This window comes from Seriola aureovittata, chromosome 6 (genome assembly GCF_021018895.1).
Source record: "Seriola aureovittata isolate HTS-2021-v1 ecotype China chromosome 6, ASM2101889v1, whole genome shotgun sequence".
NCBI lineage: Eukaryota > Metazoa > Chordata > Actinopteri > Carangiformes > Carangidae > Seriola > Seriola aureovittata.
The window spans coordinates 16,687,313-16,705,092 of record NC_079369.1 but is presented as its reverse complement, the minus strand read 5'-3'; the positions used below and the strand labels follow the sequence as shown (position 1 = coordinate 16,705,092).

At 41.1% G+C, this 17,780-nt stretch overlaps 1 protein-coding gene across 13 annotated transcripts in view; it reads left to right on the top strand.

Annotated features, from left to right (window-relative positions):
* The window catches only part of ptprsa (protein tyrosine phosphatase receptor type Sa), a 232,879-nt gene that overhangs the window by 143,530 nt on the left and 71,569 nt on the right, over positions 1-17,780 (top strand). For 6 of the 13 annotated variants that reach the window (XM_056377814.1, XM_056377810.1, XM_056377812.1 and 3 more), the window contains 2 exons: positions 2,547-2,564; positions 10,592-10,702. In XM_056377814.1, the coding sequence (XP_056233789.1) occupies positions 2,547-2,564; positions 10,592-10,702 (129 nt within the window). Of the gene's footprint in view, positions 1-2,546; positions 2,565-10,591; positions 10,703-10,788; positions 13,098-17,780 lie in introns of those variants that run through there. The other 7 variants (XM_056377819.1, XM_056377815.1, XM_056377818.1 and 4 more) reach the window with 2 other exon arrangements.

Genomic DNA, 17,780 nt, shown 5'->3' with positions numbered 1-17,780 from the left:
TTGTTTTTCTTCTTTTTTTTTTAACTGAACCGCCTCTATCTATTACCCCTCATCCTCCTTATTACTCTCCTCTCTTTTTGAGTCTTTCTTTTGTCACTCAGTACTTTATAAGACCACGTGGTGGCCTTCCCCTTTACAAACCTGCTTTATTAACCTTAACCTTAACCTTAACCTTACCCTAACCTTAACCTAATGTTGACCTTAACCTCACCTAACCTTTAACTGGTAACCTCTCAACCCCCAACTAAAATTCATCTCAGCTAAAGCAAAATAAACCAGCTTCCTGCAGCCTCTAATCAAACTCTAACTCTATAACAACATAACCTTCCCAGAGCCCTATTGTCTTTTGTCTTGTGATTACGTATGATTATGTGGTCTCCAAAATCATTGCAGTAATGATTAAAATGTCACTGTTGTTTTGCCTGGTTTTTCAATGACTGTAAACTATCACTGTGGTAAATGGATGCATATAGAACACTATTTATGGATACCAAATGATGATATTATTTTAGGGTTGGCCAATAGACTACAGAAAGTTTCAAAGTAAGAAATGCTCGATAATAAATTACATTTTTTAGATATCTTTCTGAAATGTTTCATCAAAAATTATACACACTTTGATTTCCTGTTTAATCACATAATGTTGACATTTGTAGCAGGATTGTACAGCAAGGTTAATGTCGACAAATTTACACTTAAAACTTATAAACACGAACTTGTTGACTTGTTGAAATGCCCTATCAAAACACGGTGCAACACACTGCACAGCAACCCTAAAAAAGGAAATTAAACCCACCTAGGTGCATTGTAAACCAGGCAGAACTTCAAACTCAGTGATTGCCTCCTGCCTGCTGGTATCACAAAGGATGTCTCTGTATGCAGAGCTACAACAACAATCGGACTCACAGACATTGAGAATTTCATCCCCACTACCTCGCCACCCTCACTCCTTAATGTGCCGCATAGAATGTGGAAATTTGCTGCCACCACTTTACATCTTAAGGACACACGGGTTCTCTTGATTTTATATCATTTTTTTAACTGGGAGAGGTATTGTTGTTTTTTTGGTTCTGCTATTTGGTAGGAGGGCTGGCATATGTTGTATGCAACTTGCATGAATGCACGCACACACACACACACACACACACACACACACACAAACACAAACACACCGGGGCCGGGCCTGTAATGTTAGGCTCAATGGGAAGTGCATACCATTGACCCCCAGCTCTGTGCCTGCAGGCTGTGTATGCTAAGTAGGGCACCTCTCCTGGGTTGGCGCCGCCCTGCTGGCACTCTCGAGGGATGGCCAAGGGCATGGTGCTGCCATGAGTCATCCTTAGATTTCGAGAGGGAGACTAAGAAAGGCAAGAGGGAGGAAGTATGGAAGACTGAAGACAGACAAAGAAATCTAAAAGTTAGAGAGAGGAATTTTGGAACAGATAAAGTAAGAAAAGAAAAAGGAGTTTGGAGAAACTGCTAGAAAACAATGAGAGAGGAAAAAAAAAAAAAAGCCAAGAGCAGAAGGACAGTTTAATACTTGGCAGAGAAGGGATTGAAGTTAAGCAGGCACCCCTACCCACACCCTAAGCTCTGCTTATAAGGGATGCATTTTACATTGCAGCAACAACTTGTACTACATTTAAAAAGCCCACCAGCCACCTACTGGATAAGCTCAATATTTTATTGGCCCTAATGGGACATTTGGCTTGCAGTCAGACATGTAACCCAATACACAATAAACAAAGAATAGAGAAACATACAACTCTCAGTGAAATGAAACAACGGAACGAAACAGGAGACTAAATGACCGGGGGGGTGGGGGTGAAGCTTGAGGTGAAGAGTCTATCTGTTACAGTTAAGCAGGTTTACGACTCGTAGGATGAATAAGAACTTCAGTCTGCTTGGTTTGACTTGCGGCTGCCTGAAGGTACATCCCGAAATTCTAGTTCAGTGGAGATGCCATTCCTCCCTCAGCAAGTTTGTTCCAGACTAATGCAGATACCCGGTGGACAATAGTGACACCCTAGCTGTTTAACTGACTTCTTATTCAAGGTCAATTGGCCGGGAAAGGGCTTACGCCACTGGAGCAATCCATGTCAACTTAAGGTCAGACCTCTCACGCTCAGCCTTATCATCCCGGGGTGCAGCCCAGATAAAAACTCACATGAACACCTCGAGCTTCTTCAGCTCTGCGGATGAAGCATTTTGTTTCCTCTCTTAATAAGTCTAAGGCAAGTGGGGAAAAAAAGAGAAGGATAAGGCAATGCAGTGTGCCGGCCATATAAACCTCCCCATCCCTTTGTGATACCAGCAATGAGAGGTATTGTTTTTTTTTTGTTTTGTTTTTTTTCGTTTGTTTTTCTTGTTTTTCTTTTCATTTTGTTTTTGGTTTTCTTAATGAAAAAATTCCTAAGAGATTACAAAATGGTTTGATAATTTAATTCAAATGATCCACGTTCCAACCCAAATAACTCCTCTAACTATTACTAACATTAACCTTGAACTAAACTGATGTTGTGTCTTCATTTTTGTGTCTCCTCCAGAGGGTACCCCGATTCGAGGTAAGACGTTTAACCATCACAGCAAAGAAGGGGAAAAAAAAAAAAACAAGACTTTAACTGACACATAACCAGACATAACCGCTCCTAACTCCACCCAACTGACTAAATCTGGGGAATATCAAGTGGGCTTTTCCTCTTTAAAAAGAAAAAAAGACAAACCTCTTTAATTTCTACTAACGTTTATATTTCATCCGTGTTTCTGTTCTGTGCTCTCTGTACGCGTGAACATATGTGTTTCACACCCCCATGCCCCATGTCATCATTAATGTGCAGTTCTTCCACCCCTGTGGGCATTCAGTGTTTGTGCCTTCCTGCAATCTCCTCCACATCATCAGTGTCAGAAAAACCACTGAGCAATTCAAGCTTTGTTGTCGATTGGTTATGATACGGTCGGTTTGAGAATGTTGAAATGGAGGGAGGGAGGGAGGGAGGGAGGAAAGTTTGTTTGCTTTGTGCCTCTGACATTTAAGTTTTTTTGGACATGAACATGGGGCTGAAGGGTGGGCGATCGGTGATGGGACGATGGGGGTAGGTGGCGGTGACCTTATTTGTTGATGAGTCCAGGCTATTCAATACTGTTCAATACAATCTTAGCATCCCCCTTTCTTCCCTCTCCTTCTCTGCTTTGATATCCTCCTCATCCCTCTGTGCATAACCACAGCGATAGCCACGTTGCCTAAGTAAGGCCGCTTTTTCAAAACAGCGACATTGCACTTCCTATTACTGCTGCATAACCAGCTTTTATAATGTCAGAGGATAAACAGGAGGATATCAAGGTGGGACAGGAATGACAGTGGTAAAGGAGTGTGACTCTGATGAATTATAGAAAAGCTTTGTTAAAATAATTTCTTCCTCTCGCCTGATTTCTTTTCTTTTCCTTTTTTTCATTTCCCCAGACAATTTAAATTTCACTTGTAATTATCCACCCGGCTTTGTTGCTGAAGCGTCCTCTTCCAGTTGATTCAGTGTGATTCTGTGTGTTTGTTGCAAAAAATGTTTTTATTCAACAGGCTGAGCAGGTAAGTGAATATCTCAGTTTGTCATGTATTTCCCCATATTCAAGGGGATGTAATAAATGCTTTTCGTTTTCACAATCACAGTTTGATACAGCAAAGGAGGTGAACCCCTTTTGACAATAGAGCCCCTACAGTAATGTTACCGTTCTCCATCCTCAACCATTCGCAAATCTCTAAACAGTAGCATGTTGTCAAGCATATTCATGAACATCTTACGTTTTTTAGACTAAACTTCATTCCCTTAACGCCCCTCACTCATGACTAAGATAGCCAAATCCAGCCCTCCCCACATCTCCTTTCTTTGAATAAGAACGTCTCATAAATCATATTCCGGCGAACAAAAGCAGGCGTGACTTATGAACTTTGCATTTGCATAATGAGATAAGCGGCCTGAAAAAGGCGATTTCTCCCGACCACTTTAGCACATGCCAACACTGAGTCGCTATCAGGACTGTTTGGCGCTTATGAAGAGTGAAAAAGGAATTGCATAGCTGGAGAGGCGCGCAAAATGTAATTGAGATCAAGGTGTCTGAGGAGGAAACAAATAGTTTGTATGCATAGGTTCATGATCACCCTAATGCAAACTTTCATCTACTTTAAGCTGACTCTTCCACTTTACATAATAGAGCGTTGTTTTTTTATTTTCTTTGAAGCCTTAGGGAAGACATCGTTGTCCTTCTGCTGAGTCATTGTACATCACTCCTTGTAAGAGACGGCTTCTCAAAATGTAAAATCTGCATTCATTTTGCTTCCATACAAAGCCGCCCAGGTGTTGGCCTAGAGGTAAGCGATAGGTATAAAGGTAGCTCGACTCCCTACCTGCTTCATTACTGATTTCATGGGAGCGTTACAAGCCACCAGATGGGCGCTGACAACAATGGCATCACACGTGGGGCCCCATGCTGGTGCGATCACAGTGTAATGACCTTGGGGTGGTGACAGAGTGTGCGCGAGTGACAGCCAGGATGCGGACAGAGGGAGAGACACAGAGAAATAACTACAAGTCCAGGCCTACACACACTGGTCACACTAGCTCTCTTCTTGGTTGTGGGATTATGAGAACCGCGGGTTCTCAACTGAAATCCGTACACTCCCACATTGTGTCGCCCTCTGTGGTTGCAAAAGGTGTTGGAACTGATGTTTCCACAATACAACAGCAACTGGAGAATTGTATTTTTTTGAAACAGTGTTTTCAAAACTTGGAAAAGCACCAGCAAGTGCGGTGGGATTCTACCGGGTTTTGGATATTGATAACATGTTACGCACAGTGTGAAATGTATTACTTCCAGTTTGCTTGCTGCTGTTTTGTTTTTTTTTTTTGTTTTTTTAACTTTTTCAGCAAGGACAGATGTGGCCTGACAACCACTCTCAATAGCACAATGCATCCCTAAAAATCTACGTAATTTTAGTAAAGTATTAATGTACTAGCAAAGATGCTTTTTACAACAAATCCTCCTGAATCATAATAGTAAGTGTGCTGAAACACTAGAGGTATTGTATCCTGCACTCTTTTGTGCACTTCAGTGAGTTCAGTTCATGTACTGGAAAGGCTATTATTATGAGTGTGTATCCACTTATACAGCGAGGTGCTTTTAATTACACTGTAGTAGAGCTTTAGTGAGCGGCATTGGGACGAGAGGATGGAGGGAGAACGACAGGAGAGGAGATGAGAAATGAGGGACAAATGAGAGACATGAGCTGAAAACAAGAGATAAAATGATGAAAAGAACAGTGTGCCACCGGCATGCCTGAGTGGGCTGCGGAAGGAGCAGGAGGGGAGGGGAAAGAAAGAGGGAGACTTGGCCAGCCATTTTGTTGATCGCCTAAACAAATCAATCAAGGCCCGCTGGAGCACACTAATTGAATTACACAAATAGGACCGGGGGGGTGGAGGGGCACACACACGGCAAATCTGCTACAAAGCAGCGACTGGGGTGGGTAGACCACAGCTTCAGGCACTTTCTGAAATTAATCATCCATGCCAGCCCCTCCTCGCTTTTCTTTTATCCCCTCATCTGTCCTTCTGTTTTTCTGTGCTTGTCTGTCTCTTTAAGTCTTCCTCCCAACCCTCTCTGACTGTTCTGTTCTTTCCCCCTCTCTCTCTCTCTCTCTCTCTCTCTCTCTCTCTCTCTCTCTCTCTTTTGTTCACTGCACCTCTCATAAATGATACTCAATTTCCAACACTTTCTTTTTTTCTTTTTTTTCCATATCTCAATTTCTGATTTCCCCCGTCCATGCACTCTTCCTTCCTTCTCTACTTCATTCATTCCCCAACAACCTAGACTAAAACTCAAATTAAATTTATATGTAGGTTTGTTGATATTGATGTTTTGCTAAAAATAGATATTGTCTGATATGATATTTCCTGCTAGTCTACAGCTACAGCAAACATGCAGGGAAATGTTTTCATTTCAGAGTTTCTACTACCATTAAATAGGTAGGACATTGCTTGGACATTTTTGGTTAGAAAATGTTGAAATTGTAATATACTGAAGATTATTAGCACTCTAAACAGCCTCTGTGCAAGAATGCCTGTCCCGGAATCCGATTTGGCCTTCAAAAGCATGTATTTGTTGAACTGTACCCAGACAGTCTTCTTTGTTATCGCACCTTGGCACCTCAACGCTCCTCATCAGACCACCCTGCGGCAAGCAGTGCTGTTAACCAGGGCAGCTGTCACGGCTGGGACAAATGTCCCAGACCAACCGCCCATTACAGCCTTCTTTATTGAATGGATGAAGGCAGTGAACATGCTGCAAGACAGCCAGGAGTGGGCAGCAGTGGAGATGGGAGGTTGTGAGCGTTGGTGTGCAGGAAGGGTCACTTTGACTTAGATGGAGACTAATTGGTCCACATGGAAGTGATTTCATTATTATCAATGACTTTATTTGGCTTGACTTGCAGCCACTGTTTCCTCTTCTTCTGGATATATCATGGAATAAGACAGAAAGAAGAAAGTCTTTTCTTCTCTGACCCAGAAAAACATGAATTATTACTGAGCAGGGGCGGTGCTTTCTGCAGTTTACTAAGTGGATTGAGAGACTGTCCTGTCCCAAGACATTCTCTGGTCTTAGGTTCGCTCCTCACAACAGCTCACACAGTGTCCTTCAACTTTCATGTGTCCTTTATAAGTGTTCTTGAGCAAAATAAATTAGTATTCACTCAAATACTTGCAAGGTGATATAAAATAAAAGTAATTTGCATGTGACAGATGAAATATTTAACACAACAATCACTGGTCAAGTCAAATTGTCTCTTCTGTGGCTACAGAGGTCATATTTGTACCTGCAATATCAAGTAAAAGTAGAGTACACAAGCAGTCACCTGTTTGAACTGTTTCTTGTGTTTTCTAATGAAATCAAGGAAAACAAACCGGTCTGTGGTAGTTATTGCAATTGTTGTGTTTGCGATTAGACTTCATAGCTGGAGACAGGGAAGACATGCCATTAGGCCCCGTGTATGTCTGGCCTCATAAGCACAGTATGGCCATTTTGTGAGAGACATTGTAAATTGGCTTTTTTTTTTTTTTTTTTTTCCACTGGGCAAGTCTTTATCAGTAAACGTCCATTCTGTGAACAGACTGGGGCTCTGCTTTTCATTGTGCTTGTGAAAGATAATTTTCAGCATTTATTTCATTCCTTGTGTCCTTCCTCTTTTCCTGATAAAAGCAAAAAAAAACAAAAAAAGTGCCAATGGCCACTCGCGCTCTGGTGATCCACAGGCAAGCAGGAGCACAATTATGCAAAACACGGAGAGTGCAGTCACTTTCAAAAAAAGACAAAAGGGAACTGTAGGAAAGAGACGCATGCTGGTGACAAGGGTGGAGTTTGTTCTGTGTGTGCACACATGCACATGCATGCTGTTTCTGGAGATAGGATATCAAAGAGGGTTCATTTGGATTCAGAGGTCTGTTGTCTTTAAATGCTTATGTTATCAGGCTTAAAGCTGACTTCCCGGTCAACAAAAAATTAAAAAAAAGACATTTTACTCCCCTATGCAGGGACAGTGCAGTGAAATTATTAATTAAATAACTGGGATAGATCCATTTAAATTAACTTCTTTGTGGTTTAAAAAAGACAAAGCTTGGACTCGAACAAGGGAGTGGAAGTGGACACGAGAGACATGCAACTCTCAAAGTGTGGCACAGCACATATAACACCAGCGGGACATTGCATCTCCACCTCGTGCAGCTCTAGCGGAGCGAGGAGCATAAAGCATCTCAAAATAGAACGAAGTTGTGATTTCTTCTGTGCTCTCGCACCTTATCTCCTACAAACTCCCTCGCCGTGCTTCCCTCATCAAACATTTGTTCATGCAATCTTGTCAAATTTATTGTTATTGTGAATCTAGTTCAAAATTGTAACACAACTACATTTTCAGGAGGGCAAGAATAATCTGTCTGTGCTCGTTACAAGTCAAACAGAGGGTTGTATTATTTTCTTTTCTCTAACTTTTAGACAGTTAAGACAGAAAATAAGAGATATGATGTTCGAATAGGAATAAATCTCCTCACTCTGCCACTACATTTGTTTTCTCTTACTTCCTTTGTCTCTCCTTCCTATCTGTGCTTCTTCGCCTCTCCTCCCCGCCTTTTCTCTTCCTCTTTCTTTCTTTTTTTTTTTCCCCTACCTCACTTGTTCTCCCTCTCTCTGCAAGTGAAGGGAGTATTTATATGTTCTTCACAGTTTCACTTTGAAATGATAGCTAGAATATGTAATGAAGCCAGTGGGGGATTGGAAACAATAGATAATACCACCTAGCAAGGAGCCTCCACCAAAGCTGGCGGGAACAGATGAAACTCGCTCTATCCCTTCAAAGCGTCCTCTGTTTTTCTTCCCTTTCGCCAGGAGGTACGATTCACAGCAGCCAATGTTGGTTTTAATTGGCTTTCAATTAATGTTGTTTGGCTCATTATCTGTCACCCCTCTGCATGTTGGTGGTTGTGTTTTTTTGACCTTCAGATGACATTTGTTAAGTAGTATTTTTAGATGGAGACATTTGTATTTGTTGGAAGCATTTGGATCTACGGACTTTGAGCAGCTGGCAGACACGGAATGAAAGGAAATGAAATATACAACATTTCTTGTGATTTAACTGTTTGGTAACAGTCAACAAAAATGGGGCTTTGGCCCAACACAAGCCCTTCCACATTATTATTCATGAAGCATTGAAAAAAAAAAAAAAAATCTGCACCAACTTCAGATTTAGCCTCGCAAAGATTTTATAATTCAGCACAGGGACCGAGGCTGACGAGCCGCTGGCAGAGCTTTCTGGAACCGTCCACCTGGAGTTGAACTTCACACAGTCCTTACTTTGTGGTCTCCCTCGTGTTGAGGAGCTAGGCTTCTGAGCACATTCCAACCCACCTGCCACCGGGCTGGCATTTGCTGTTCCAAGCACACATCAAACAGATCCAAATCAGATCTCTGCATAAACGCAGAGCAAATACTCCACCACCTGCACTCTGCAGGTAGACGTTTCCATTTGGTTCATGTGCCAGGAACAGCTCCCTCTGGGGGATGAGAATGGTCTGGAGGTGCAGAGGGAAATGAAGAGGAGACAAAAAAAAAAACAGAATGGAGTATAGATTGTTGTAGCTTCAGGTCTGTTTTCTTTTATTTTTTAAGAGTAGATATCATTGTACTGACTCGGAGGGGTAAAATACTCTTAGGCCGTGTCCAAGGTGGAAGCGTGACTAATCTTTATAATTAAGCAGGATCGATAGTCTCATTTGTGCAACAGCTGAAAAGCGTTATTAGACCAATGTTCCAGAATAGTAGCCTTGTACAACATTGTGTTCACTCCGCTTGCTTGATGTGATGGAGTAGGTTATGGTATATTACAAAGCATCCTGGGCAACGGCTGGCGTATTGATGCTTCCTGGCTAAATGCTAACGAGCGATGGTGCTGTGTTTGTCAGGGAGGCCTGGGCTGCAATCTGTCTGCTGAGCCAGCCAGAAGCCCTAATGATATCATCAGGAAGTGCCGTCAACAGCGCTCTAACGAGGAATGATCTGACGCCCGTTGTTTCACCTCCCTCCTCCATCCCCCACGCCCCTTCTCCGACGCTGTTGCCAAGCATTTAGGTTGAGTTTATTTGCACGTATAGGAGATAAAATCTGAGGGAAAGTGATAAGAAATACAGTCTGTTTGAAACACATAAGCCCTAAAGGGTTTGTATAAAACATAATAACCTTAAAAAAATGAGTGAATTTACATCAGATCCTAGCAGACCGGAGAAAAGCAATTAAAAGAAAATACATAAGTAACAACTGAAAGAGAACACAAATGACCCGTTCCAATCACAATGGAAGCCATACTATTAATTAATATGGTTATATGTTTACACAATATAATGTAAGGATAAGATGGCTCCTGATTGTGATGAGAAGTTCTATTGCGCAGTTTGAAATTCTTCTACTGCATTATGCACCATGCCAGTGTTCATTTGGACATGAACTATATGTAAGGATAGTTTCACATGACCTCCCCCCCCCCCAGCACACACAGTCTCTCCCTTTGTGAGTGCTATGCAAAGGAGAATTTGTTAATCTCACTCAGTTTACAGTACCATCTCAACACCCTTCTCCATTACCTTTCATCACATTTACATCCTTTCTTTGTCCTTATTGCAGTTTTTGGGGGTTTTTGTTTTTGCACGAGTTTCATACACCAACATAACTACAAATGTAGTGCGACTGGTTGAGTCCACATTTTTATTTATTTAATACCTCCTCTTTTTATCTGTGTATGGCTGAGGCTGGAGAGAAACCCAGTTTGTCATGGCAATATGCATTAGCACTCCAGAGAGAAACAGTTCTTGACGAAATGGTCTTGAGAAATTCAAGATACCCTCTATTAAGAAGATTGTCTGACTCCTTCATGCACTGTCACTGACAGGTTGACTAATCATTTCCTCCCTGCTTTCTCTCTCTCTCTCTCTTTTCTCTTCTCTTTTTCTCTCCCTCCCTCCTCCCTTTTTTGTCTTTGTCGGATCTTGTCATTTCCCAGGTGCCTTGCAGATCGAGAACAGCGAGGAGACGGACCAGGGGAAGTACGAGTGCGTGGCGATTAATGTGGAAGGCGTGCGCTACTCGTCCCCTGCTAACCTTTATGTGCGAGGTAGGGAGCAACCCGGCCCCAGAGCCAGGCCAGAAAAAAAAAAAAATGAAAACATCCACCCATTCTAACTAAAATGCACAGTGCAGCTCAGCTTTAAGTGGCATTACTGTTGAGCTTAACAAATGATAATTGCTTCCATTCTAGCCCAGCTGTATATGCACAAAATGTATTTTGCAAAATAGTGTTACCCGAGTAATATAAATCTTTAAACATTGATAGTATTGCCTGCCCATAAATGTAATTTCATATGCACTGAAACTTCCAAATGTCAAAACTATAATTGACCTACTAATGTTCTTCTCTGTTATGATGTTATGCTCCATTTTGTCTTTCAATGCCCTCCCCTACTCACTCGGAAGGAAATGTGTAGCACAACAAGCCGTATGTCTTTATCGGTTGTAAGACGCCTTTTACCTGTAATTGTGTGCCCGATAAAATGTTTCCCCCTTCGTCAAACTTATGGAACCCAAAAAGAGTCGGGAGGGACTTCTTTTTGATTAGTTTTTTTCAGGTACAGGAGCACAACGGTAAGTCTTGATTTTGATTGGGTGGCGAGGTATTAATGCCCACCAATCAAAATCTCAACCCCTTAGCCTTCTCCAGATTTGGGTGGTTTAAAAAAGGTTTTCCTTGTGGGGAATTAATAAGAAATGACTGTTAACACAGTCAGCTGTTCTGTCTCACATAAAAAATACTCTGTCGCATTGATTATAAATAGCATACTTCCTTTACTTTTCTTTATGGTGTTCTGGAGCATAAATCCATAGTATTCCCCTGTTTCTGCTTTGGGGTATTATCTTTAAAGCCTTTTACAGTCAGTAGTAATTTTGGCTGGCATGTTCCAGCAAAGTGGAGATATGAAAAACAATCAGTCACAGAGAATGCTGAGTTTCATAGGAAACAGGCAATGAAGACAAAAGCCTACCCTCTACCACTAATGTTAAATGGCAATGAATCCCAGTTGAGGGAGCTTTAATAAATTGAAGCAGATGCATTTTTGACATGTATTATTTATATTGTGCATATTAAATAAAGATGCCTCGGTATCTACTCAGTTTGTTCCCTCTGCTGTGTACCAAATAACTTTGTTCCCAATAAATAATTCACTACTCTGACATTATAAAATGGGTCAGGGAGCTGCTTTTTCATTATTATTGTTATTATCATACGCTGTGAAGTAGCAGCACAGGGAAGAAAAATTCAACTGTGAGGAGCAGACGGTAAAAAATAGTTCATCAAGATTAGTGTGTCTTCTTGCCAGCATTCATCCTGGAGGCTCATGCTGTCTCCACTGTGATGCAGTAACACTTAATGTCAAGTAGCTCTCCACCTTGCTCATGTACAGCATGGTAGAAATTAAAGGGTACATGTAAATTGCAATCAAGTGCTCTACAGGAATCATTAAATAGCTATACTGGGAACACTATGTTGACACAGCACTGGGATACGAATAGTTTCTTTGGTCAAAAACACACGGCAAATACCCTGATATCATTTCCAACAATTCATGCAATCTCCATGAACACTGGCTCCATCAGCATGCTTTTAAACAGGGTACACAAGGGTCATAATTACTCAGGTACTTTCACACTATGTAACACACTTGTTATGCCTTGATGGTGTCAACCTTTGTCTGTTTTCAGTTAACTTTTGTCAATCAATTCTGATACTTGATGTTGACTATGTTTTGTTCACAAAGCGAAATGCACTTGAGATTAGCAGCTGTGGTAGGGATCGCCTGTCAGAGAAAAAAAAACAAAAGAAAACAAGAGTCCTAAATTGTATATAAATTGGGCATACTTTACCAGGGCAAATTAAGACAACTACCCAAACAGAAACCATAATGAGAGTGTTCCTGATTGGCTTCTAACAACATTTACTGTAACTGTCTTGAACTACAGCTGCTAATTTCAGCCCAAACTGTGTCTTTTTTTATTTTCTATCTCTCATTAGTTTTTCTTTATTTTCTCTTTATTTGGTTTCCTTCTCTAACAAAAGCAAATACAGCCACCACAGGAGCCTGTCCTTGTGGCTATAAGGAGCTTGTGAAATTATGAATTATGAGTATGGTACGCTTGATTTGACTCCAGTGGCGCCTCACTATATTTTTCTTACCAGGCGACAGTGCGGCCACTGGGGTGAATCTGATTGTTTTGGTTCAAAGTTTATTTAAGGGAGGGAGGGGCAGGCAAGTGTACTTTCAAGACGGGTGTCACTGATAGCAGGGACAAGGGAAAAGGAGGAAAAAAAAGATTAAAGAAAAGGGAAATGTAGCTGCAGCTAAACACCTTGAGGTGGCTTTTTTTACTCTCTCTGTGTTTCCCCTATTTTTCTCTTCTCCTCATGTCATTGTGTTCTGCATCAACCCCTTTACATCCCTCAGAGCTTCGAGAAGGTTGGTGTGTTTTTTCTTTTTTACTTTTTTTAACCCACATTTAAAAAAAAAAAATTCAACATGTTGAAAAATTTTAGCTGTATTTGCCTATTACAGAGCTCGATTCAATACAAATTTGAACAAATACTAATCAGTTAATCCAAACTGCTAAATGATTATGAAAAGAATTTTTTCTTTATTTCCAAGGAAGAAATGATGAAAGCAAACCCGAGTAGCTCGGGTCTTGTTAATTTACTTTTATGTTTGCATTGTGGGGCCTTTTCTCGTTTTGCATCCTTTGGTATTGCTTCTGCACCTAAAAGCTTTCTTGCACGTGTTGTCATGGAAACCCAGCACGTGGAAATAACAGGACTTGTTGCATGATGGGAGAATGTAACTGCGCTTGCATGCCTGTACAGAATCCCTTTGGCCATGATGGTATTTTTCTTTCTGCATACCCTGTGTTTTGTTCAATTGATTCCTTCTCTTTCCTTGGTTTCTCTACAAGTGTTTCCCCTGATACACCCCTTTTTTGGCTTTCCTTTATTTTGTTTATTTTTTTGTGTTGTGATTGGTATAGTGTTTGTGTGTTTTCCTTTTGTTTCAGTTCTTTTCCTGACTTTACTTTACTATTTAAAGAAAAAAAAATGTTTGTCTTTTTGTGGTTCATTTGTTTGTGAGATTTGTGTTTCTTTTTCAAAATGATGCTGCTCTGCTTCTTGAGTCTCGGAGTGCAAATGCAAATGCCGAATGAAATAATAAGTGTGTATACAGCCAGTGTTCCTGTCATCTTGTGTATAGCGATCCATTACTGAAAAAATTAGACCTGATTGGACCTGATTGGGTTCCATGGTGATTCAGGCAGCCATTAAGGGATGCCATTTACAGTCGTGTGGATCAATAACAATATAATGACTTCAACATCACATTTGCTGTTGCTTAGCGGGTGCTCAAAGATACTTTTATTTTCAAATGGCGGCAGCTAGATGTGATTGGTTTTGTTGAGTGACTGCTGTTTGTGTTCCCTTGCAGTCATGACATTCAATCAAATTATAATTTATTATTCAAAAGCTCCCCTTCCCTTGTACACACACACACACACACACCCACGCGTTCATAGAATAGAATTGATTTTCAGGTTGACGTGACTAAAGTAATGAAGATTCTCAAACTGGACTACAATTAGCTTTTTTTTTTTTTTTTTTTTTTTTTTTTTGTAGCGTTCTTGCTGTAATCTTAGAACAATAATAATAATAAAAGTGCTAAATGAAATGGAGATCAATGCAAGCAGCACTGATTTATGTTTCAGCCAGCTTTGTACCAACCTCCCGTTATCTCTTAAGATGTTTCACTTAAATGTAAGCATCAGCGTGTGAGGCAGGTTTCCCAAGACATTTTCAGCTGAATCATATCTATATTGAATCTCATGTCGCCGGCTGCAGTGAACTTGCCTGTACGTTTTATAGCCCCACCAGTCTCATGGAAGGAGCCACGGGTTTTGGCGAGAGGTATTAGATGTGGCTCAACAAGTCTGGGTAGATCAGACATGTCATTCTTTCAGGCAGAAGAGATTACACACTTTCTCCCTATCACTCCTCTGTGAGTGTGGTAGTTTTCGTATGCGTGGCTGTCAGAGTGTGCTGATCTCCATGAGATTAGGCTTATCTCTGTAAAGTATCTGAAAGTCATATTGAAAATGACTACTTCTCCAAAAAATAAATGAGCAATTTTTGTGTTTTCAGAACCTTTATTCATCTATAGGAGCACATATATGTTTTTCCTCAGCAACACCCAGCACGAAACTTACTTCTGGAATCTCTCTATTTTAACCAAGTCTCACATTTAGAGTCCATGCATATCTTGCCCGAAGGCACCTTAACAGTTAATATTTACTTATCGAATATACACTAGTCAACAAGAGGCTTTTTGCTGAGCCTTTTTGCTTGTTTCTATGAGCCACACTAAGCCCCAAAATATTAGCAAGACAAACCCCCTCGAAAATATTCAGTGCGAGCCAACTTTTCCTTTGAGAAGATGTAGAATATAGTTCATTTATTTTTGGCCCAGTCTACCACATCCATGCCATTTTCTTTGCACCACGGCAAAAATTTCACCAAGGCAAGTCATTACTCAAATATATATAATCATCCCTTCTGATCTCGCACTTATTCCCGATGCAAATTTGCTTCCCAACTCCAACAATGCACCAATTGGCTGTCAAAAGACTTTCTATCTGTACTCATAAGTGCAGAGTTTGCAAAAATCAGTACTCAGTCTTGTCGCTGCTGCACTCCATAAAATCGTGTCCACAAAGTATGGCGCAATCCAACTGAAAGAAACAGAACATAATGAAAACCTTACAATATCTACATTCGGCCTTTATATCTAATTCTGAGTCCTATGAATAACACTGATGCAGAAAGACTGCGCTGTTATGTACGCATGTGCCTGTTTGGCCTTCTACAATGGTATCTGCCTGATTTTGAATGTGCTTGCATGTCCTGCTATGCATTTGTGTGTAACGTTGGGAAAGAAAGCTAGATTACACCTTATGTTCTCACTGGCCAAAGCAAAATCCTGCCATCTCTATTAGATGTTTGTCTCAAGGAGTCCTGAAGTTAATAGCCACCCGTCAAAAGAAAAATTATCTTGTACCAGAATTACGCTTATTTTTCATACAAAACCAAAGTTTCATTACCTCTTGTTCTAATGCAAATACATGAATACACTCCCTTTCCCAATCCGACTGATATTATTCACTGAAGGGATCACCACAGTGAGGGGACATACTTGCATTATCATTTGGCTGCTTTTCGTCTACCTGTAAAACAATGCAAAAAAAAAAAGTGATACACTCTGAAATCCCTTCAATTCACTGCTTGCTATTATTAGACACCCCTGCCATTATCCCTGTCAGTTTCCTTTAGGTAATAATTTCCATTTTGATGAGCCACCCATAGTGACTGTTTAGCACTGGCGCAGCCAAGGTATGTTAATACAGGCCAACCCCTACAGCTTATATGTAAATGCCATAGGCCTCACCCAGCAAGTGTGACTAAAGGATCTCCATACTGCGCCTGTGTCCTCAGGCAGCAAGAGGGTGTAATCTCAGCTTCAAGGTGACACTAAAGGCTGCACATTATTTTGGCTTCCCCCTTCATTTTGGGGCAGCAAAAACTGCCTCACCAAAATGGCCGATAATGTCCACCTTCTGACCTCTGTTTTTTGGCATAAATCCCTCCACAACACCGCCCACTATTAGCGTTAGTGCAGTACTCTGGCGTTCTATCTCGACTGCTTTTCACCTCGTCCACTGTAAGGCTTCTTGTCTTTCTCTCCACATTGGGGCTTGAAACAAGATTACATGTTGTTAGTAGTCCAAATGAAAGGTATATGTTTGTTTTATTTTCTCTCAATTCCAAATGGGCCGGCTGGGCTCCTGGTCTCTGTGAATGAGGAGCCTGTCCATGCAATTGGGATTCTTTATTTTCTTTCACTGGCACTACATTTTAATGGTAGGATAAGAGAGGGTGCCACACACACACACACACACACAAACACACACCCACGCACATACACAGCTTGTGAGAGCTTACTGAACCATTGACATGACAGAGTTACACAGTCCACTTGAAGATTCAGTCATATCATACAGGCCCATGTCTACGTAATGATAGTGCGGCTTATTTGCATGTCACACTCACATTTAGTTAATGTTGTCCCCTAAAGTGTCTTCTGGCTTTTAAGACTCTCCCAGGATATAGTTTAATGTTCTGTAGTAACTGACCTTGAGCTCTTCTGTTGTAACCAAAGACCAAATTTACTTATGTGTCAGACACAGGGTGCATGCTGTTGACAGGTAGACTCTCCCATGGCTTTGCAGTGTCCTTGTTTTTCCAAATTTTAGTTTGATTACCTTATCATTCAATACGTAGTGCCCCAGTACTGTGAAGCCTTTAAGCAAGGAAGTTCTTGTGTATTGGCTCAGTGATTTGTATATTTCAGAGTTCACTGGCTAACCACAGCCTAAAGTTACCAACATTTGGCACGTGGCTGGTCTTAGTCTCCACATTGCCCTGACAGTGTAGCTATTCAAAGGTGAACAGAGACATCTTCCTGTGGGGAAACCTCATTCACTCAGCCACTACAGCTCCCGGTCCATTGGCTGACCTGAGCCCCAGGGAGAGAATAGCACCACCAGACACACTTTGATTGAACGTTTCCCCCTAAAAGACAGGCCCTGTTCGCCCTATTCAGTTTTCACCATTCTTTTGGATTGGAGGCAAAATTCAAGCAGAGACAAATCAGAGCTGAAAAACATCTAATAGTATTGATGCATACCTCTTTGTTGAACACAGCTGCACTCTGGTACTGTCTATGCTGTTTGGACTTAGTTCTTTTTGTGGATTTGTTCAGTTTGATTTGTTTCCTTTCGTTTGATTTTGTGCGTGTGTGTGTCCGGAACAATGCTATATTTGGGAATGAATGGCATGCTTGGATGGGCTTGGGTGACATTTTTGGATTGTATTGGTTCTCTGGTGTCTGCCCAAGTGGATGGGGGCGCACCTGTATATGTCACTCATGCCATAGCCACACCCATGCATGTCCGTGTGAGGAATGGGCTGCCCTTTCACCTTTGTTGTTTAGTGAGACATTTTTTGACAAATTAGAAAGCAGAGATACATTTTCTCTCCCGATATAATG